This window comes from Gracilinanus agilis, chromosome 4, assembly GCF_016433145.1.
Source record: "Gracilinanus agilis isolate LMUSP501 chromosome 4, AgileGrace, whole genome shotgun sequence".
Taxonomy (NCBI): Eukaryota; Metazoa; Chordata; class Mammalia; order Didelphimorphia; family Didelphidae; genus Gracilinanus; species Gracilinanus agilis.
The window spans coordinates 259923471-259945352 of NC_058133.1; the positions used below are offsets into that span (position 1 = coordinate 259923471).

A 21882-nucleotide genomic window follows, 5' to 3' on the forward strand; every position below is an offset into this window, starting at 1 on the left:
AATTCTTACCTTTTTTCCTTAGAATTAATGCAGTGTATTGGTTCTGAGGCAAAAGAGCAATAAGGGCTAGACACCAGGGGTTAAAGTTCACACAGCTAGGAAGTATCTGAGGCCATATTTGAATCCAGAACAACCTGTCTCTAGATCTAGTGCTCAATTCACTGAGCCATCTAGCTGCCTCCTCTCTTTTTAATCATTCTCTTTCCCTCTTTCCTCTCCTTCCTTCCTTCCTTTTACTCCCCTTCCTTCTTTCCTTCCTTCTTTCCTTCCTTCCTTCCTTCCTTCCTTCCTTCCTTCCTTCCTTCCTTCCTTCCTCCTCCCCTCCTCTCCTTCCTTCCTCCTCCCCTCCTCTCCTTCCTTCCCTTTCTCTTTTCCTTCTTCTCTCCCTCCTTTTCTGTGACTGAGCAGGAAGACTAGCAGCATGCTGGAAGTGGATGATGAAGGTGGGCGCATGTTCCTCAGAGTCCTGATTCATCTCACCATGCATGACTATGCCCCTCTGGTCTCAGGCTCTCTGCAGCTACTTTTCAAACACTTCAGCCAGCGTCAGGAGGTCATACACACCTTCAAACAGGTAAGGTCCCTTCATGCTCTGCCTAACCAACCCCAACCCCTTCCCGTAGTCCAAACTCCAGGCTGTGAATCCTCCTGGAAGAGGCCATCAACCGCATGAGGGCCGGTTTTACTGGAATTAAAATCATATCTGGCAGGGAAGTGGTGCCTCCCATTGGTTTTCCTCACAACCTTGTAAGGTAGGGAGGTCAGGAATTATTATTAAGTGCTTACTTATGTGCTAAGCACTGGGTATACAATTAGAAAAATTGAAAATAGTCTCTGTTCTCAAAGAGCTCACACTCTAATGAGGGAATAACATAAAAGAAAATTTAGCTGCCAGGCAGAGGGAAAGACCGGGAAGTCTCAAGTGTTCAGTGGCGAGTCAGGTGGCAGAAGGTCTGATGACCATCCTGGGAGACAGGTTATGTGGCCCTCTAGCTGACTGGACGTTGGAGTTGTTGCCTCCTATCTTATCTGAGCTCCATGAACATTTAGGCAACTTTTCTGAAGGGGGAAGGAAGAAGAATGGTGGGTGACCTCAGTCATGGCGGGAGTCCTCCCATAGCTTGATCGAGGAGGAAGATGAGGGGGAAGGCAAGTAGAGGAAGGACATTTCTATAGGAGTAGGTTTTCCAGCAGCCCAGAACTTGAGGAGGGAAACCTAGAGAGTTTAAGGAATTTGCCCCAAGTCATCATACAGGCAGTAATAATGTTAATAAGCAGAAATTCATCTAATGCTTTTTTCTCCTTAAACTCGCCTTCTGTCTTGGAATTAGTACTGTGTATTGGCTTTAAGGCAGAAGAGTGGTAAGAGCTAGGCCATGGGAGTTAAATTTGAATTCAGGTCCCATTCCTTTAAGCTTAGCCCTCCAAAGTTAGTGCTCTGTCTATTACAATCTGCTGCCTATGTTTGAGAGCTCACAGAAGATAAGCTTGAAGTGAGAAATAGTGGAACCAGATTGTGGAGAACTTGGGGCACTTCCTCTTGCTTAGTCCTTACTCATCCCCTCCTTTAGGTGCAGCTACTGATCTCAGCCCAGGATGTAGAAAACTACAAAGTGATCAAGTCTGAGCTGGACCGGCTACGGACCATGGTGGAGAAGTCAGAACTGTGGGTAGATAAGAAGGGAAGCAACAAAGGAGAGGAGGTGGTAGATGAGAAGAAGGAGAAGAAAGAGGTGAGGAGGATGGGAGGGAGGGGCAAGGGGCAGAAGCAAGGGCAGAACCCAAAGAGGGCCTTGGTGGAAGATGGTGTGGGCTTGAGTTTGGACTAATGCCTGTCCCTGGTCCTTAATGTTGGCCCTTTCCATGCTCTCAGCGCCCCACCGACGAGGAGGGCTTCGCCCAACCACCCGGGGAGAAAAGCAGTGAAAACTACCAGATCGTCAAAGGGGTAAGTGGATGTGACTGGAGAGGGTGAGAAAGGAAGGTAGAGAGCCAGGGATCTGGGAAGTCGGAGGCCTGGTTCTAGGGAGGGATTCCAGAAAAGGGAGCTACACTTCAGATTCACATACTGGCTGCAAAGGGCCATCTGAGCCAGCTGGGCACAATATGGTACATGGCTAGCTCCTCTCATTTCTCCTGTCTTCTAGCCAACCAGGTTTTTCATTTAATTTTCATTTAAAACCCTAACTTTCTGTCTTAGAATCAATACTCTATATTGGTTCCCAAGTAGAAGAATAATAAGGGCTAGGCAATGGGGATAAAGTGACTTGCCCAGGGTCCCACAGCTAGGAAGTGTCTGAAGTCAAATTTGAACCCAGGACCTCCCATCTCTAGGCCTGGCTCTCAATCCACTGATCCACCTAGCTGTCCCCTACCTACCAGTTTTTTTAATAGACAGACAGACAGAGTATTTCTTAAATGCTTACTATATACCAGACACTGTGCTACAAAGAGAATAAAAAAAGACAGTTCCTACTTTCAAAGAGCTTATATTCTAGTGGCAAAAGTCAGCACATAAAAACTATCTGGAAATGGAGGGAGGAGGAGGTCAGGTAATTGGGGCAAGACTGTTGGAAAGGGGGAGGAAAAGAGGAAAAAGGAAAAAGAATCAGGAGGGGAACTGGGAAAGTGAGTGTGAGTGGCTGTAGCCTCCTTCTGAAATAGTGGTTCTGGCAGTGGACCTGGGAGAAAATGCAATAAAATATGATAAATTCTAAGTAAAAAATAAAATATTATCTCATTTTTTAGGATATTTTAAAAAATCGAAACTTCAAATTGAATTCTCTCAAATTTATTGGGACTCAGTCTCAAAATTGGATAATTCCTTTAGTTAGCCATCCATCTACCTGTTTATCTATTCATTTATTTATTTATTCATTTATTTGATGTGGAGAATCAAGACATTTTGACAGTTCCTAGTTTTTCTCAATGATTCATTTGGTCTTCCTGTAAACTCTTTTTCACCCTCAGATTCCTTAAAAAAAATTTTTTTTCTTACTATGCTAGACTCTAGGATTCACACCCAGGAGGGTATAGATTTACTCCTTCCAGAGTTTCCTCTCCCTGTCTCATGGCCAAAGGTGTTGATTATGGGTCAGGGGTGAAGCATATGCAATAGTGATGGGTTTTCAGAATTCCTTTCCCTTCTTTTTCCTTCCCCCACCCCATTCGTCCACCTTCTTCCCCCCCCTCCAGATCCTTGAACGTTTGAACAAGATGTGTGGTGTCGGGGAGCAGATGCGGAAGAAGCAGCAGAGGTTGCTAAAGAATATGGATGCCCATAAAGTCATGCTAGACCTTCTACAGATCCCATACGAAAAGGTCAGTCCTGCAAAACCCCATTCCTTACCCCAGATCTGACCTAACCTCCAACCTTCACTTCTTCCTTTCCTTCTGTCTCCAAAGTTTAAATATTCACCCAGTCATCACCCTGACTCCCAACCATAACTCTTACCTTGAACCCCTCTTTCTTTACCCTGACAATGGCCTTTAATGGTTCACCATGATTCCGACCCCACTCCTCCCCAGACTCCATGACTCTGATCTCTGACTTCTCACCTTCACATCACTTCCTAATAATAATAATTGCTCTCATTTATAGGCAACTAGGTGGCACAATGGATAGAGTGATGGACTTGGGGTTGGGAAGACTCATCTTCATGAGTTCAAATTCAGTCTCAGACTTTTACTAGTAGTGTGACCCTGGGCAAGTCACTTAACCTTTTTGCCTCAGTTTCCTCATCTGTAAAATAAGTTAGAGAAGGAAATGGCTAGGCACTCCAGTATCTCTGTCAAAGAATACTCAAAATGGGGTCACAGACCCCATTGGGCACAACTGAATTGACTGAACAATATGAAACTTTGTAGTTTACAAAACTCTTTTAGGTGATCTTGGTTGTTCTTCAGAGTATCTCTTTGATGTAAGCCATGTAAGTATTATTATCCCAGTTTTATAGATGAGGAAAATGAGGCTTAGGGAAATCAAATGCCTTTCCCATGATCACCAAGCTAGGAAGTGGCAGAGCCAGAGCTTAAATCCCATTCTCTTGCCACAAAATCCTGTGATATTTTTTTCTATTGCACCAGGGTGATCTTCCCTAAGAAAGTGCATATTTTTTATCTTGGTTCTTATCCTTAATCCTTTATCTGTATTCTCATCTTATTTCTACATCTTACTCTGAAGATTTGATTTGATATGATTTTTTAAAACCCTCACCTTCTATCTTAGAATCAATACTGTATATTGGTTCTAAGGCAGAAGAGTGGTAAGGGATAGGCAGTGGGGGTTAAGTGACTTGCCCAGGGTCACACAGCTGGGAAGTGTCTGAGGCCGGATTTGAACCTAGAATCTCCCATCTCTAAGCCTGGCTCTCAATCACACTGATCCATCTAGCTGCCCCCTGACTCCTTAGGTTTTAGTCTAAGCCAGCTCTTCACCCTGACTGATCCCATCATTCTACCTGATTCCTCCCTTTGACTCCCTGACTTTTGTCCCAACTCCTGATCTTTTACCTCATCTTTGATCCTGGTCCTTGTCCTGATCCAGGTCCCAGCTTCAATCTTTACCCTTGCCCATCAGTGGGGATCCTTCCCTGGACCAAGCATCCCCCCATTCTTCCCTTTCCTTCAGGGTGACGCCAAGATGATGGAAATTCTTCGCTATACTCACCAGTTCCTGCAGAAATTTTGTGCTGGAAATCCTGGAAACCAGGCCCTGCTCCACAAGCACCTCAATCTCTTCCTCACCCCTGGGGTAAGGAATAGATAATAGGGGAAAGCAATCCCTTCATTTAGGGTTTGGAGGGTCCTGGTGGGGAGAGGGGACTGTGAGTGTATTTGGAGAAGAAGGTTCCTATGGACCCGAAGAGGAGAGAGAGGGGAGCACGAGTGGAAACAGAGGTAGTGGGGCACAATGGAAAATTAGGGATTCTAGAAGCAGACAGGCAGAGGATAAGTATTTATGAAGCAGGTACTATGTGCCAGCCTCTGCACTAAGGCCTGGGGATATGAAGAAAGGAAAAAGACAACCAGAATTCAAATCCCACTTCTGCCACTTAGCTATATGAATTAGGAAAAAAAATCACCTAATTTCTCTGGTCTATGTTGTCTCATCCTTTAAAAAAAACAAAACTCTTACCTTCTTAGTATCAATTCTTTTTTCTAAAAACTCTTACCTCCATCGTAGAATCAATACTGTCTATTGGTTCCAAGGCAGGAGAGCAGTAAGGCCTTGGTAACTGGGGGTTAAGTGACTTATTCAGGTTCCCACAGCTAGGAAGTGTCTGAGGTCAGATTTGAAATCAGGACTTCCTATCACTGGCTCTGGCTCTGGCTCTCAATCCACTGAGCCACCCAGCTGCCCCCCTAGAAAACTTCTTATTTTAAAAAAATTAAATAATATTTGTTTCCATTTCAAGCCTGTGTTTTTTCTTCTTCCTGCCTTCTCTCTACTTCCTGTCCCTGACAAAAGTAAGACCAAACTTTTGAAAAAGCAAAAAAACAAAAACATAGTAAAACAAGCAAATCCCACACTGTCTAGATCTAAAAACGCCTCTCTCATTCTATATATTATGCACTAGATAACTCTATTTTTGCCCATTCTTGATCTCTCATCCCATGCCTTTGGTGTGGGCAGCACTGCTGGGACAGAGATTCATGGGAGAAGTGGAAGGTAATTGGGATTCTTGTCCTGTCATGACCATTGTGACCTGGTCAAATTGCTTCATAAAATCATGAATATAGAATTAGAAAGGACCGTCAATATTATCTAGTCCAACCTTTTCATTGATGGAAGTATTTAAGTGACCAAGATTACATAGATATATATAGCAGTTGGGATTCAAACCCAGGTCTCAAATGACTCCAAATTCAACCCTCTTTCTACTCTGTCTTGTGTCTTTGGCTTCAGTTTCCCCCAACTCAAAATGAGGGTCGGTTGATTCAGATAGTCCCTTAGATCCCAATGGCTCTGACATCTTGAGTCCTGGTTCTCCAAATGGATCTGGAGACTCTATGGGAAGACTCAGGCTCTATGGAGCCCCAGTTGAAATAGCAGGGATTTCATGGCGGATGCTGGAGGAATGGCCAATGGGGTTCCTTATCTCTGAGGCCACCACTTCTCTGATGGGTCTTGACAGCTTTTGGAGGCTGAGACCATGCAGCACATATTCCTGAACAACCATCAGCTGTGCTCGGAGATCAGTGAGCCTGTCTTACAGCACTTTGTACACCTGTTGGCCACCCATGGGCGGCACGTGCAGTACTTGGACTTCCTACACACCGTCATCAAGGCTGAGGGCAAGTACGTCAAGAAATGTCAGGACATGATCATGACTGAGGTGAGTGGAAGTGGTGGGATTAGTGGAACTGGGTGGGGGGAAGAAAGCAGGGCTCAAACCTGTTCTGGAACCAACAAGTCAAGGGATAGGCAATGGTTTACCCACCATCTTGGGGAACCTGACTTCCCCAGTCAGGGAGACTAGGGGAGCTCAGACAGAAGGCCTGAAAGATCTCAGGCAGGGAACCAAAAGAGATTCAAGTCATGAATCAAAAGGATTCAGAGGGGAAAAAAATAGATTCCAGCAATGGACCTAAAAGAACCTGGGCAGTGAGGCTTATGAAACTCAGGCAGCTGAAAGACCTCAGGCAGGGAAGCTTTTCTTTGTGCAAAGCCAAGGAATGTTTCTGTGGAATAAAGAAACTGACTCACTGACCTGGATTTTATTTTATTTTATTTTCAATTAACAAGTATTTGTTTTTTCTTCCTCCATCTCTTTCCTCATTGTTGGGGGGAGGGGGGGGGAGAGGAAGAAAAAAAGTCCTTGTAACAAATCTGCATAGTCAAGCAAAACAAATTGCCTTCATTGGCCATGTCTAAAATGTCTTCTGCATCTTGAGTCCATTCCCTTCTGTGTCAGGAGGTGGGCCGCATTCTTCATCAGTCTCCTCCACATTGTGGTTTGACCTTGGATTGCAAACCAAGTCAGAAAGACCAAATGTCTTCCAGCCTCTGATAAAGCCTACACCATGTCAAAGTAAAAAATAAACAATAAATAAAAGTAATGAGCAGCGGGGGCGGAAGAATTCCGGCATCAGGCCCAACAGGCTTCAGGCAGCATGAACTAAGGCAGTGCAACTAAAATACAGGGAGATTGAGAGAATTCAGGCAGAAAGACTTCTATAATTCAGAGGGAAAGTCTGAAAGAACTCAGCTTGTGAGCCTTAGAGAATGTGGGCAGTGAGCCTGCCTGGGGGCCTGAAAGAACTCGGGCAGGAGGCCTAATAGAAATCAGTTGGAAAGCCTAAAGAAGGGAGCAGATTTCAAAAACTCAGGCAGGGGAGCGACTTCTTCAGAAATGTTACTGATTCTGGCGCCTTTGCCTTTGGAGGGAACTCGAGTGTGTTGTGTGGGGTTTCTTTGTTTGAGAAAAGTTTAGGGTTTGGAAGGGGCAGGAGTCGAGGTGGAGGAATGTGGTCAGGATGCCCAACCAGGTTAGTTTTAAGAGGGCAGGAGAGCAGGACTGTTGTGTTGAGCAAAGCCAAGGTCCTGCATTCCCTTTGCCCCTGTTGTACTGGATTTGGACTCGGGGATCTGGGTTCAGAGCCTAGTTTTACTGCTTATTGCCTTTTTGACAGGTAAGTCAATCTCTGTGAGCCTCAGTTTTCCTCGTCTATAAAATGAGGGTTTGAACTTGATGGATGCTGAGTTCCCTTCTAGATCTGTGGTCCTGTGAGCCTGTGACCCTCTTCTTGCAGAGAAGACCAGTCTCAAACATCAGGGTCTGAGGGGCCTCTGGGGACAAACTTTCCATCCTTCCCTCTGTCCCCCAGCTGACCAATGCAGGGGATGATGTGGTGGTGTTTTACAACGACAAGGCCTCCATGGCCCATATGTTGGACATGATGAAGGCAGCAAGGGATGGTGTGGAAGACAATAGCCCCCTCATGTACCATATATCCCTGGTGGATCTCCTGGCCGCTTGTGCTGAGGGCAAGAACGTCTACACTGAGATCAAATGTACGTCCCTGTTGCCCCTGGAGGATGTGGTCTCCGTGGTTACTCATGAAGATTGTATCACTGAGGTACCTCTTCTGTCTGCCTGAGGGAAGCGAAAGAAAAGGGGCTGGGGGGAAAAGGGAAGAAAAGAAGAGGAGGAGAGGAATGGGAGAGGGATGGAGATAAGGGAGAAGTTAAAAGAAAGGAGGGAGAAGAAGAGGAAAGATGGAGAGAGGAGAAGCAGTAGAAAGCAAGGATGCAGGAGAGAGATGGAGATCAGAAAGAGAGGGGGATGGGGAGAGGGAGGTACAGGAAAGAAGTGGGGACAGGAAAGGAGAGTAGAGATGGAGAGATGGGAGGAAAAGGGAGAAATAAAGGAGGCAGGAAAAAAGGGAAAGGAGAGAAAACAATAGAGATGGAGATGGAGGAGGGGGAGAGAGATGGAGATAAAGGAGGGCTAGTAGGAGAGACATTTAGTCATGGGAGACAGGAGAAGGAAAGGGTTGGAGAGATGGGAGGAGAGAGGGAGAAAGAAGAGCGGCAAGAAAAAAGGAAGAAAAAAAAGAAATGGAAGGGGGAAGAGATGAAAATAGAAATGGACAAGGGAGGGATAGAGATGAGTTTAATCAAGGAAGAGAAAGACAGGAAGGAAAGAACGGAGACATAGGAGACTGGGAAAGAGATGAAGATAGGGGAGAAAGTCAGAGAGGATGAAAGAGAAGGGGAGAAAGATGGAAGCCAGAGGAAATAGAAGAAAAGAAAGATAGGAAGAAAGAAGGGAAATTAGAGAAAGGTGGGGAGAAGAGAGGACCAGGATAATGGGAGATGAATTAGAAGAGAGGAGAAGGCAGAAAATGAGTCATGGAAAGACAGGGGAAAAGATGGGAAGGAAGATAACAGGTTAAAAGGACAGGGAGACAGGAAGGAGAATGAGTCAGAAGAAAAGGGACATCTAAGGAGAGAGCCAGGGGAAGAGAGAAGGATGTAAGGGAAAGGAGATTAGCATTTAAAGGGAGATAAGGGAGAAGAGAGGGAAAGGCTGAGAGGAAAAAGGAACTTGTTGGCTGCATCTGCCTTGTTTTCTAATGTCCCTTGATGCTTCTTCTGCTTCCTTCTTCCTGCTGCTTCCCAGGTAAAAATGGCATATGTGAACTTTGTCAACCACTGTTACGTAGACACTGAGGTGGAAATGAAAGAGATTTACACCAGCAATCACATCTGGACTCTTTTTGAGAATTTCACCACGGACATGGCCCAGGTCAGTGTGTTATGGAAGGAGAAGCCAGGGCATAGACAGGGAAGCTCTCTCTCTCCCCAGTTAACACCACCATGCTTCCCCTACCACCATCTCTGTCTCTGACTCTGTCTCTGTCTCTCTCTGTCTCTTTCTCTCTTTCTCTCTCAGGTATCTGTCTCTTGCTAGCTCTTCTTGGGTCCCTGTGGAGATTCCTCAGCTGGGAAGACCACCTAGCTCCATTTCTTAAGGAGACCACCTTTGTACTGGCCTGTGATGGATGAGGATTCTTACCCAGGAAATCAGGCCCCAGGAAGGGTGGGCTTTGGGGGGACACCCTCTTTTCTCTCCCTTCTCTTCTGTAGTAGGATGGTGTGTCTGGGTTGAGTTGTGGGAGCTTGGCTCTGAGGAAGGGGGTTAGAAATGGTTGATTAGGAATGGGGCATGGGCATCTCCGAACCCTTTGATATGACGAATAAGAAGGGATGGAGTGTAACAGTGAGAAATGAGGAGGGCTGATGTGGGGCAATATGAGGTCTGAGACACTTCTTACCTATTTCCTCTGGTGTCCCCATAGCCCTGGGACATCCTCTAACATCCACCTTCCCCTCTAACTCCCAGGTCTGTAAGAAACGAGAGAAACGCATGTCTGACCCGACCCTGGAGAAGTATGTTCTGACTGTGGTCCTAGACACCATCAATGCCTTCTTTAGCTCTCCCTTCTCCGAAAACAGCACCTCCCTACAGGTGAGTGTCATTCCTAGAAAACCAAGTCTGACCTTCCTTTGGTCTACTCTGACCTTGGACAAGTCATTTTCTCTCTTGGAGTCAGATTCTTCATCTGGAAAATAAAGGTTTTGGACAGGATTCCCTCAAGGATCTAACAGACTATGATATTCTCATCTCTCATCTCCATCTTTTCTCTTACCTCCCCTCTCTTCTGACTTCTCTTCCCATCCCTCCTCCCCTCTTTCCATCTCTCCTTCCCTACTATCTTTTGTCTCTTCCTCTGCCCTCTTTCCCTTCTTCCAAAAGCTAATGAGAGGGACAGCTAGAAGCAAACTACTGGATTTGAGGTGCCATTTTTCCTTGAGAACATTCCTCTCCCTCTTTGGGCCTTCATTTTCTTTATATTACCCATTTGTCCCTCCATAACTGGGTGGAGTGGGAGGTAGAGGAAGGATGGACAGAATGATAAGTGAATTGAGAGATTAGGAGTAGCAATAGCTACTAATGGCTGTTTGTTTTTGCTCATTTGTTTCTGTTGAATCTGACTCTTTGTGACTCTGTTTTGGGGGAATTTTCTTGGCAAAGATACTGGAGTAGTTTGCCTTTTCCATCTCCAGATTATTTTACAGATGAGGAAACTGAGGCAAACAAAGTTAAATGTACTTGACAAGGGTCACACAGCTAGTAAATGTCTGAGACCAGATTTGGAACTCAGGAAGATGAGCCTTTCTAATTGACTTTAGGCTGAGCTCTAACCATTGCTACACCTAGCTGTCTATAGCAACAATATTAAGGACCAGGACTTTATTAAACTAAGTTTATTACGTTCTGGAATTTATGAAGTTAGTCAATTTGTACTCCTACTGCCTGTGCTACCATTCTTACCATTTTGAACTGGGCTCTGAGAGCTAGAGGAAGTCCACGGGAAGGAGGAGACACAGCCCTTGCCCTCAAGCAGCCCTCAGTCCAGTGGAGAGAACCTTGTTCCTGCTCTCAACCTGACAGATAAGATATCACTCCTGCCCACAGGAAGCTTCCAGTCTGATGGGGATAGAGGACACATTCCTGCATAGAATAATATAAAGTCCAGGCTGAATGCTAGGGGTTGAGTGGAGGGGATCCAGGGTTAATCGGGGAAGACTTCTTGGAGGAACTTAGGTTTTGGGGTTGTTTTTGTTTTTTTTTTTAATTCTTACAGAGTATTGGTTCCAAAGCAGAAGAGCACTAAGGGCTAGGCAATTGAAGCTAAGTGACTTGCCCAGGGTCACACAGCTAGGAATGTCTGAAGCCAGGTTTGAACCCAGAACCTCCTGTCTCCAGGCCCAAGGAACTTTGGAGAATGAATTTGAAGAATGAGAGGGACATGGATTTGTTGAGAGGAAAAATATTGTGGTGGAAAGAGCACTAGAATCTTAAGTCAGAATCATTTGAGTTTGAATCTCAACTTAGATTACTTATAAGCTAGGTGACCCTGGGCAGGTCAATTAAACTCTCTGGGCTTTGATTCCTTGTGTATAAGAAACGACAAGAGAGGGGGTTGCCCTCATTGTCATTGATGCCTTCTAAGTTCCTTTCCAGTTCTTAACATTATAGACCTATTAGAGGAATAATTGGGAGAAAATTTTAGCCTGGAAGAGATAGGGGCTGAGGCTGGGACTGGGAGACAGTGGTATCCCAGTGATGGGGTACAGGGCTTCCCAAAGCTAGAAGTTTTGAGCTGAGAGCTGGGAGGGGACCCCAGCCTATGGACTGGGGAGGGGTAGTGGCCAGAGGCCCATCCCCTCCTTCACTGCCTCCTTCCCCCTCTCCAGACACACCAGACAATCGTAGTTCAGCTTCTCCAGTCCAGCATGAGGCTGTTGGAGTGTCCCTGGCTGCAGCAGCATCACAAGGGCTCAGTGGAGGCCTGCATCCGGACCCTGGCCATGGTTGGTAAGGTCATCTCAGCCAATCCCCTGTCCTGGGTAGATAAGGATGAGAGAGGAGAAATGAGAGAGGAGGGGAGAGAAATCTATAATACAGGGGAGAAAGGGAGAGGCCCTCTTTGGTCCTCCTTAAATCCAAGCAAATATGAATCTAAAATACAAGATCAAATGCTTTGTTTAGAGTATTTTTTTTTGGTTGTTTTTAATGGGATTTCATTTATTTATTTATTTGTTTTGGTTTTTTTTTTTTTTTAGAAAAATTTTCCAAACATTTTTTAGAAAATTACATGATTCATGTTCTTTCTCTCCCCTCCAAAACACCCTCCTCCCCCTGTAGCCAACACACATCTTCACTGGGCTTTTACATGTGTCATTGATCAAGACCTAATTCCATATTATTGAAAGTTGGACTAGAGTTATCATTTAGTGTCTACATTCCCAATAATATCCCCATCAGCCCATGTGTTCAAACAAGTTGTTTTTCTTCTGTGTTTCTCCTCCCACAGTTCTTCCTCTGAATGTGGTTAATTTTCTTTCTCATAAGTCCCTCAGCCTTGCTCTAGATCCTTGCATTGCTGCTAGTAGAGAAGTCTGTAATGTTCGATTGCACTACATTGTATCTGCCTCTGTGTATATGGTTCTCCTGGTTCTGCTCCTTTCACTCTGCCTCAATTCCTGGAAGTTTTTCTAGTTCACATGGAATTCTTCCAGTTCTTTATTCCTTTGAGCACAATAGTATTCCATCACCAACAGATACCACAATTTGTTTAGCTATTCCCTATTCGAAGGGCGTCCCCTCATTTTCCAATTTTTTGCCACCACAAACGGCAGCTATAAATATTTTTGTTCAAGTCTGTTTATCTATGACCTCTTTGGGGTATAATCCAAGCAGTGCTATGGCCGGATCAAAAGACAGATAGTCTTTTAAATCCCTTTGAGCATAGTTCCAAATTGCCATCCAGAATGGTTGGATCAATTCACAACTCCACCAGCAATGCATTAATGTCCCAACTTTGCCACATCCCTTTGTTTTGAGTCTTTAAAAAAAAAAACAACTCGTCTTCCATTTTAGATTCAATGTTGTGTTAGTTCAAAGGCAGAAGAACAGTGAGGCTAGGCAACAGAGATTAAGTGACTTGTCCAGGGTCACTCAGCTAGGAAAGGTGTAAGGCCAGCTTTGAACCCAGAACCTGGCTCTTGATCCACTGAGTTATCTAGCAGCCCCCAATTTGGAGTCTCTTCTTTCAGCCCATCCTACCTTTGGCGCATTATCTCTAGGCAGCATGCTCGGAGTCCAGCTCTGGACATACCCAGATCCAGCACACAGGGCAGGGCCACAACAAGAAGTCTGACCAGCTCCATCTACTCTTCAGCCAATCATATCTTTCTACCTTCCACCCTCTTACAGCCAAGAGCCGAGCCATCTCCCTGCCCATGGACCTGGACTCCCACATCAGCTCCCTCCTGAACAGCAGTGCCAGTTGTGCTGTTCAGCGTAATGCTTCCAGCTACAAGTCAGCCACTCGAGCCTTCCCTCGGGTCACCACCACCGCCAACCAGTGGGACTACAAGAACATCATTGAGAAGCTGCAGGTGGGCAGTGGCTATGGAATACGTAGCTGCCTACGTGATTCTGTGAAATGAGGACCTGTAGACAGCCTAGCTTGGAGGGAACCTTAGACATTGTCTGGTTCAACCCTCTTAACTTTTTCTTTTTAACTCTTATTTTCTATCTTAACACTGGTACTAAATATCTCACTAGGATACAGTACCCAGGATGAGGCACCACAGGGAATACATTTTCATATTCCTTTGTTTTTAATTAAGAATTTTATTATTTTTTAAAACTCTAACCTTCTGTCTTAGAACTGATACTAAGTATCTCCCTAAGGTACAGGACCCAGGAGGGGGCACAACTACATTTTCATATTCCTTTTTAAAAATTTATTACTTATTAATTAAATTTTTTAAATTATTTTTAAAAAACCCTTACCTTCTGTCTTACTAAGTATCAGTTCCAAGATAGAAGAGCAGCAAGGGCTAGGCAATGGGGATTAAGTGACTTGCCCAGGATCACATAGCTAGACGGTGTCTGAGGCCACATTTGAACCCAGGATCTCCCGTCTCTAGTCCTGACTCTATCCATTGTGTCACTTAGATGCTCCTCAACCCTCTGAACTTGCAAGTGGCAGAGCTGGGTTTCCAACTCCAATTTCTGACCCCAAAGATCTTTCCTAACGTCCCTACCAGCTTTAAATCTCTGACCCCTTGACATGCTGAAAATTCCACCATTAGTGATACCTTCTTTCATACAATAAGCATTTGTTATCGTTTTTGTGTCCCACTCTTCATGACCCTGTTTGGAATTTTCTTGGCAAGGATACTGGAGTGGTTTGTCATTTCCTTTTCCAGTGGATTTAAGGCAAACAGGATTAAGTGACTTACTGAGGGTTACCCAGCTAGTAAGTGTCTGAGGCTGGTATTTCTGACTGAGCCACCTAGCTGCTTCCAAGGCAAGCAGAAGTTAAATGACTTGCCCAGGGTCATATAGCTTGTTCTATCCACTGAGCCATCTAGCTGTTTCTTATAATAAGCACCTTCCTTTTAAAATGTGGATACTCTGGAAAGGCTAACAAATATTAAGCCATTAATATTTTCCTGCCCTAGCTTGCTTCCTTCTATATCTTGGCATCCCTGCATTTAGAGCCTGTTGGCCAAATATGATCTGCCCCAAGGTTGGTTTTTTGTTTTATTTTTTAGCAAAAATGCTTTTTTACCTGATTGGCCAAGACCTGTGAGCTGGCAGACCCATAGGCCTAACTACCTGTGTATCAGCATTCTGATGCTAACAGGCTTGGTGGTGTTGGTGGCTGCAATTGTAAAACAGATTCACATGGTCCTTGCATAATATATGGTTCTGCTTGCTTGGCACATTGTGGAAGAACTCATTTTCCCTTACTTTGTGGGTGGCAGAGAGGGGGCTGCTGAGGGAGTGGAGATTTTGATGGGGGTGGAGAAGGATCATTTTGGGGCATCTTCTCTTCCTAAATCACTCATTTAATCAACAAACTTTTATTTAGCACCCCAGTATAATGTCATTGTTCCTCTTCAGAAATAAAGGGAAAAAACTCCAACACTAATATATACCATCCATTGAGGATACAAAGACAAAAGTTGAACAGTCCCTTTCCTTAAGAAGTTTATAGTCCCTTGGAGTTGTGATTGGCCAGGGCTGGGACAAGATATTTTTACAACCTGGGCAAAGTTTGAAAATGGTACCCCCAGAGCAGCTCCATGGGCGGAGATGGGAGGTTCTGGGTACAAATCTGGCCTTAGATACTTCCTAACTGTGTGATCCTAGACAAGTCCCCTAACCCCAGTTGCCTAGCCCTTGCCTCTTTTTCTTTTCAGAATTGATATTGATATTGATTCTAAGGCAGAAGGTAAGGGTTTAAAAAAAAAAAGAATGAAAAAAAAAGAGAAGAAAATGGTGTTCCCATTGTGTTTCTGGTCAAGGGATCTTCATTGTAATATTGTGACAACTAAAATAGAAATTGATACTTGGTTGGACAACATATCTCCAACTCAAATTAGGAATTGATACCTGTGGAACACATATTGAGTTAGAAAACCACAAACTACCATTATCTGCATTGTATTGTATTTATTTTGTTAACCAATTCCTAATTAGGTTTTAATATTAATAATGAAATTAATTAAATTTCATCTGGTTCTGTCAGCACTTGGGAGTTTGGCAGATCATACCTGGCTATGAGTTTAACACTTCTGTTGTAATACTTGTAACTTCGAAGCAGAAGAAATGCCTTCAGGTCACAAGGAGTAGAATTTCATGATATTAAGCACCTGAGGCTTTTATAAGAAGGAATATAGGAACAGCTGGGTGGTTCAGCAGATAGAGAGGCAGGCCTAGAGACAGGAAGTCCTAGGTTCAAATCTGGTCTCAGACACTTTCTTGCTATGTGACCCTGGGCAAGTCCCTTAACCACCATTGCCTAGCCTTTATTGTTTTTCTGCCTCAGAATGGATATTTAATATCAGTTCCAAGAGGGAAGGTAAGGGTTTAAAAAATATGAAAATGTATTTCCTGTTGTGCCCCCTTTTGGTGCCATACCCTGGGGATATGCCCATCCCTAGTCCTGGCTCAGGCTTTGGTCCCAGTCTCCTACTCATTGATTGGCTTGACCTTGGGGCTTTCTAGGACATCATCACCACGCTTGAGGAGCGGCTGAAGCCATTGGTGGAGGCTGAGTTGTCGGTGTTGGTGGATGTTCTGCACTGGCCTGAGCTCCTGTTCCTAGAGGGGAGTGATGCCTACCAGCGATGTGAGAGCGGAGGCTTTCTGTCCAAGTGAGAGTTGTCGGGGGGAGGGCCAGAGCATCCCAACCCACCGTGGCAATGGGGAACACCTAGGAAGGAAGAGATGGGGGGAGGAGAAGTCCGTCCTGGGGCCATCTTGGCTCTGTCAGGGGTGGGTGGAATCTGGAGGGAAACTGGGAAAGGAGAGACCTGGGGAGAATAACTGGGTATTCCAGCCCAGGAGAATCAGGGGCAGTTGTCAGAAGACACTGGGCATCCCTAACCAGGGAGATTGGGTTACAAGAGATGGAGAAGAGACTTTGAGGGACCCAGGAGAGGCAATAGCTGGGAGGGGTGGAAGCTCTAGGGATAAGGTGGATGGATCTGAATCCCCTCTCCCTGGTCTGGTGCCCAGGCTGATCCAGCACACAAAGGACCTGATGGAGTCTGAGGAAAAGTTATGCATTAAGGTGCTGAGGACCCTGCAGCAGATGCTGCTCAAGAAGAGGAAGTATGGGGAGCGGGTGAGTATTGGACCTGATGTGTGAAGACCCAAGACTGGCCACACTCTCCTTCCTCTCCCTCCCCTTTCATCCTCTTCTGTCCTCTCTCTCTACCAAGAAAACCTTTCTAAGGGAATAATGTACACCCAGGGAGATGGCCTGGGATAGTGGAGAGAGGGCCAGCCTACGCCTAAGTCTCATGGCTTTGTGATCCTGGGGCAAGCACTGAACCCCTCTCAGTGACTCAAAACAATTTCCTAAGATAAAATCTTTTTTTTTTTAACCCTTAACTTCTGTGTATTGGTTCCTTGGTGGAAGAGTGGTAAGGGTGGGCAATGGGGGTCAAGTGACTTGCCCAGGGCCACACAGCTGGGAAGTGTCTGAGGCCAGATTTGAACCTAGGACCTCCCGTCTCTAGATCTGACTCTCAATCCACTGAGCTACCCAGCTGCCCCCAGAAACATATATTCTTGGACATGGTTAACATAGGATTTTTTTTTGATTGGCAGTACATATTTATTACAAAGGTTTTGTTTTGTTTTTCAACTTGAGGATGGGGAAGTAAGAGGAATAGAAAATAAATACTTGATTGTTTTGGTTTTTTTTTTTTTAAACCCTTACCTTCCATCTTATAATCAATACTACATAGTGCTTCCAAGGCAAAATAGTGGTAAGGGCTGGGAAGTGTGGGTTAAGTGATTTGTTCAGGGTGACACAACTAAATGTGTCTAAAGCCAGATTGAACCTAGGACCTCCAGTCTCTAGGCTTAGCTCTCAATCCACTGAGCTACCCAGCTGCCCCCTCTAAGATAAAATCTTAAAGAAAAAGTTGTCTTTCTGCATTAGGGGAGGGTGTTTCCATGCTGGGAAGCTCCCTAAAAGGAACTCATAGGCTCCTTCCTCACACCCCACCCCCAGACACACAACTATTTTCTGAGGCTCAGTTTCTTCACCCATAAACTAGGTAAGATACTACTTTTCCAGTGAGATTGTTATGGGATTGGTAAACCTGAAAGCACTACAGAAGAATGAGCTACTGTTATTCTCTATGATGTTTCTTATTATTTTTTAAATCCTCACTTTGTCTCTTAGTAACTATTCTTAAGACAGAAGAGTAGTAAGGGCCAGGCGAATGGGGTTAAACGACTTGCCCAGTGTCAGACACTAAGACAAACTAAGAAGTGTCAGAGGTCAGATTTGAACCCACGTCCTCCCAACTCCCTGCCTGGTGTTCTATACACTGTGCCACCTAGCTCCCGCCTGTACAGTAATTCTTACTAGTGGTAAAGGAGGAACTGCATGGAAGAAACCCAAAAGCTCATCAGCTCTTTGAGATTTACAAAATGCTTTCTTTATAAAAGCCCTTAAGATAGGGAATAAAAGTGTGGAAACTGAGGCCCTGCTCTCTGAGAGATCTAAGATCTCACTCACAGTTTTTCGTGGCATTTTCTTGTTTTCCATTCGTTTTTTAGTTGTGTCCAATTTTCTGTGACCCCCCATTTGAGGTTTTCTTGGCAGAGATACTGGAGAAGTTTTTAATTTCCTTCTCCAGCTCATTTTACAGATGAGGAAACTGAGGCAAACAGGGTGAAGTGAATTGCCCAGGTTCACACAGCTAGTAAGTGTCTAAGGCCAATTTTCTTGGTAGAGATATTGGAATGGTTTATCATTTCCTTCTCCAGCTCATTTTACAGATGAGGAAACTGAGGCAAACAGGATAAAGTGACTTGTCCAGGGTCAACATAATAATTCCTGAGGCTAGATTTGAACTCAGGAAGATGAGTCTTCCTTACTCCTGGCTCTGAGGCTGCTGGTCTTAGCATGATAGCACACAGACTTCCAAAGCTACCCAGGACAGCTGTGAAGTTGGAGTTAGGAGACTGAAGCTGGCCCTGGAGGGGTTGTGCTGTGGGTGGGAAAGTGGGGCCATGGGGCCTGCAGGGGAGCAAATGGGCTTTCTGGGGTCTGTGGGGCCTGCTGCAGCTCTAGGAGTTGGAGCTCACTGACTACCTTTCAGGGCAACAACCTGCGGAAGATGCTGCTCCATAATTATCTTCAGAACCGGAAACTGAACTCCAAGGGGGACATACCAGATTCCATGAGCGCAGGTACACCTTGGGGGGCCTGCCTTTCCTCCCCTCTTCTCCCTGTGGGGGACTCTGTACCACTCAGTCCAGAGGCAGTGGGGTATAGTAGAGAGAATTGGATTGGATGTCAGAGGACCTGGGTTTCAATCTCTTCACCTCCCTGGACCTCAGTCACATCAACTTTCAAAGCTGCGGGGTGGGGGTGGCTCCACTAGATGGTCTCTAAGGTCCCTTTTCCCTCTAAATCTAGGATGCCATGATTGTCATCCTGAATCCCCCTGCCCTCTCTTAAAATCCTTCTTACTAAGGGCAGCTAGGTGGCTAGGTGGATTGAGAGCCAAGTCTGGAGACTGCAGGCCCTGGGTTCAAAACTGGCCTCAGATACTTCCTAGCTATGTGACCCTGGGCCGGTCACTTAACCCCAAGTGCCTAAGCTCTTCTGCCTTGGAACTGATACTCAGTATTGATTCTAAGACATAAGATGAGTTTGAAAAAAAAAAAAAGAATTCTTACAAGCTTCTGGCTCTGTCTGGAGAGAGGACTGGGTTTCCCCAGACCCAGATTCTCACACCCTGAACTCAGATAGTCTCATCCTCGGGGTGGTTTCTCCTGACCTCCCCCAATTCTGCCACCTTGAGGCCACCCCCAACCTTACCTACCTTGACAACCCTATGATATCCCCTTATTTCTCAGCCTGGAAATCTTTTCCAAACTCATCTGCCTATTTCTGAGATTTTCCCTACCCCCAGCCCTAGAGATCACCCTTCACATTCCCTGCTCTCTTGGACTCTATCCCTTCCCCAACCTTCCCTACTCTCTCAGACTCCATCCCTTCCTTCCCTACCTTCTCTGCTTTCCCAGGCTCCATCCCTTTCCCAACCTTTTCTCCTTCTCCAGGCTCCATCCCTTCCCCAACTTTACCTGTTCTCCTATTTCCTGCTCCATTCCATCCCAACCTTCCTACTTTCCTAGAATCCATCCCTTTTTTCCCTCACTTTCTTCCCTCCCATCCCTGCTCTCCTAGGCTCCATCTATTCCCCCAACTTCCCTGCTCTCTAGGGACAAAGGCCCCCCCAATATCCTCTGTTGTCCCAGTTCAAGGGGTGCTGAGTTCTCTTAGTCTGCTCTCTTCCCCCTATCTGCTGAGTTCCTGAGAGTCCTTTACTCTGTCTCTGGTCTGATTCTCCTCCAGGCCAGGACCAGGACTGGTCACACATTGCAGCAATCCAGTGCCGGCTGGACAAGGAAGGAGCCACCAAGTTGGTATCTGATCTGATCATGAGCACAAAGAATGAGAAGATTTTCCAGGAGAGCATTGGCTTGGCCATTCGCCTCCTGGATGGGGGCAACACTGAGATCCAGGTTCGTTGTCAAAGGAAGAACTGGAATTATGGGGGAGCAGGGGCCAGGAGCCTCCATCCAGATACAATCTTGTGCTATCGTAAGACCGTAGAGATGCTTTTTGGTCCTGGTCAGCTGTCTAATATCTTCCCACCTTTTCTTCTGATGCTCCCTGGGACTGGCCCACCTCTTTCCCTTTCCACTGCCCCTAGTATAGGTTACTTCTTGTTGTTCAGTCTCATCCAGCTCTTCATGACCCCATTTAGGGTTTTCTTGGCAGAGATACTGGGGTGGTTTGCCATTTCCTTCTCCAGCTCATTTTATAGATGAGGAAACTGAGGCCACTAGGGTTTTAGTGATTTGCCCAGGGTCACAGAGTTAGTAAATACCTCTTTGGGATTTGAACCCAGGGCTTCTCATTCTAAAGCTGGTGTTCTTTCTGTTACATGACACTGTCCCTCTCATGAAAATGAAGCAAGGCAGTTGTCCGGCCAGAGAGGTAACTGTAGAGTGGCCTTGAAGACGAGTTTGAGAAATTTGGATAGTTGATAGTTAAATTTAGAGAAACCACTGTAGACTCAGGCACATCAAATATTACAGTTAGCTAGACCCAACCTCAAATAGTCACTAGCTAGATCCTGGACAAATCATTTAACCTGTTTGCCTCAGTTTCCTCATCTGTAAAATTAGCTAGAGAAGAAAAACGGTAAACCACTCTAGGATCTTTGTTAAGAAAACCTCAAATGAGGTCACCAAGAGGTGGGCGTGATTGACATGACTGAACAACATTATTATTGTTTTTAATAAACTACTTAGCACAGTTCCTGTTGCCTAGTAAGTACCATAAAATTCTAGCGTATTATTATTAACCATTAATTTTATCATCATTATTGTTATTGTTGTTGTTAATATTGATGTTATTGTTATTATTAGCCCTTCCTGCCAGTTTAGGTTTCCTGCCACTCTTTTTTTTATTTGAAATTTTATTGGAAAAATTTTATTTAATTATTTTTTTTGAATATTTTTCCATAGTTACATGATTCATATTCTTTCCTTCCCCTCCTCTCACCCCCTTCCATAGCCAACAAGCAGTTCCACTGGGGGGTTTAAATGTGTCATTGATCAAGATTTATTTCCATATTATTAATATTTGCATTAGGGTTATTGTTTAGAGTCTATATCCCAAGTCATATCCCCACTGACCCATGTGATCAAGCCATTGTTTTTCTTCTGTGTTTCTACTCCCACAGTTCTTTCTCTGGATTTGGATAGCATTCTTTTCTCATAAGTCCCTCAGAATTGTCCTGGATCATTGCATTGCTGCTAGTACAGAAGTCCATTATATTTGATTGTACCACAGTATATCCGTCTCTGTGTACAATGTTCTTCTGGTTCTGCTCCTTTCACTCTGAATCAGTTCCTGGAGGTTGTTCCAATTCACATGGAATTCCTCCAGTTTATTATTCCTTTGAACACAATAGCATTCCATCACCAACAGATACCACAATTTGTTTAGCTATTCCCCATTCGAAGGGCACCCCCTCATTTTCCAATTTTTTGCTGCCACAAAGAGCAGCTCTAAATATTTTTGTACAAGTCTTTTTCCTTATTATCTCTTTGGGGTATAAACCCAGCAGTGGTATCCTGCCACTCTTAAGGAGAGCATTTCTATACTGATAGTAAGGCTTACAATGAACTTTCCTCACTATACCCCAAATAGACAGGGAGCACAAGTATTATTATTTCCATT

At 44.9% G+C, this 21882-nt stretch overlaps 1 protein-coding gene across 1 annotated transcript in view; it reads left to right on the forward strand.

Annotated features, from left to right (window-relative positions):
- The window catches only part of ITPR3 (inositol 1,4,5-trisphosphate receptor type 3), a 157914-nt gene that overhangs the window by 113740 nt on the left and 22292 nt on the right, over positions 1-21882 (forward strand). The window contains exons 23-37 of the mRNA XM_044675277.1: positions 409-574; positions 1572-1733; positions 1874-1948; positions 3196-3321; positions 4631-4753; positions 6138-6338; positions 7831-8082; positions 9129-9254; positions 9852-9977; positions 11771-11891; positions 13293-13477; positions 16104-16252; positions 16617-16725; positions 18722-18812; positions 19984-20153. Of these exons, the coding sequence (XP_044531212.1) occupies positions 409-574; positions 1572-1733; positions 1874-1948; positions 3196-3321; positions 4631-4753; positions 6138-6338; positions 7831-8082; positions 9129-9254; positions 9852-9977; positions 11771-11891; positions 13293-13477; positions 16104-16252; positions 16617-16725; positions 18722-18812; positions 19984-20153 (2182 nt within the window). The remainder of the gene's footprint in view (positions 1-408; positions 575-1571; positions 1734-1873; positions 1949-3195; positions 3322-4630; positions 4754-6137; positions 6339-7830; positions 8083-9128; positions 9255-9851; positions 9978-11770; positions 11892-13292; positions 13478-16103; positions 16253-16616; positions 16726-18721; positions 18813-19983; positions 20154-21882) is intronic.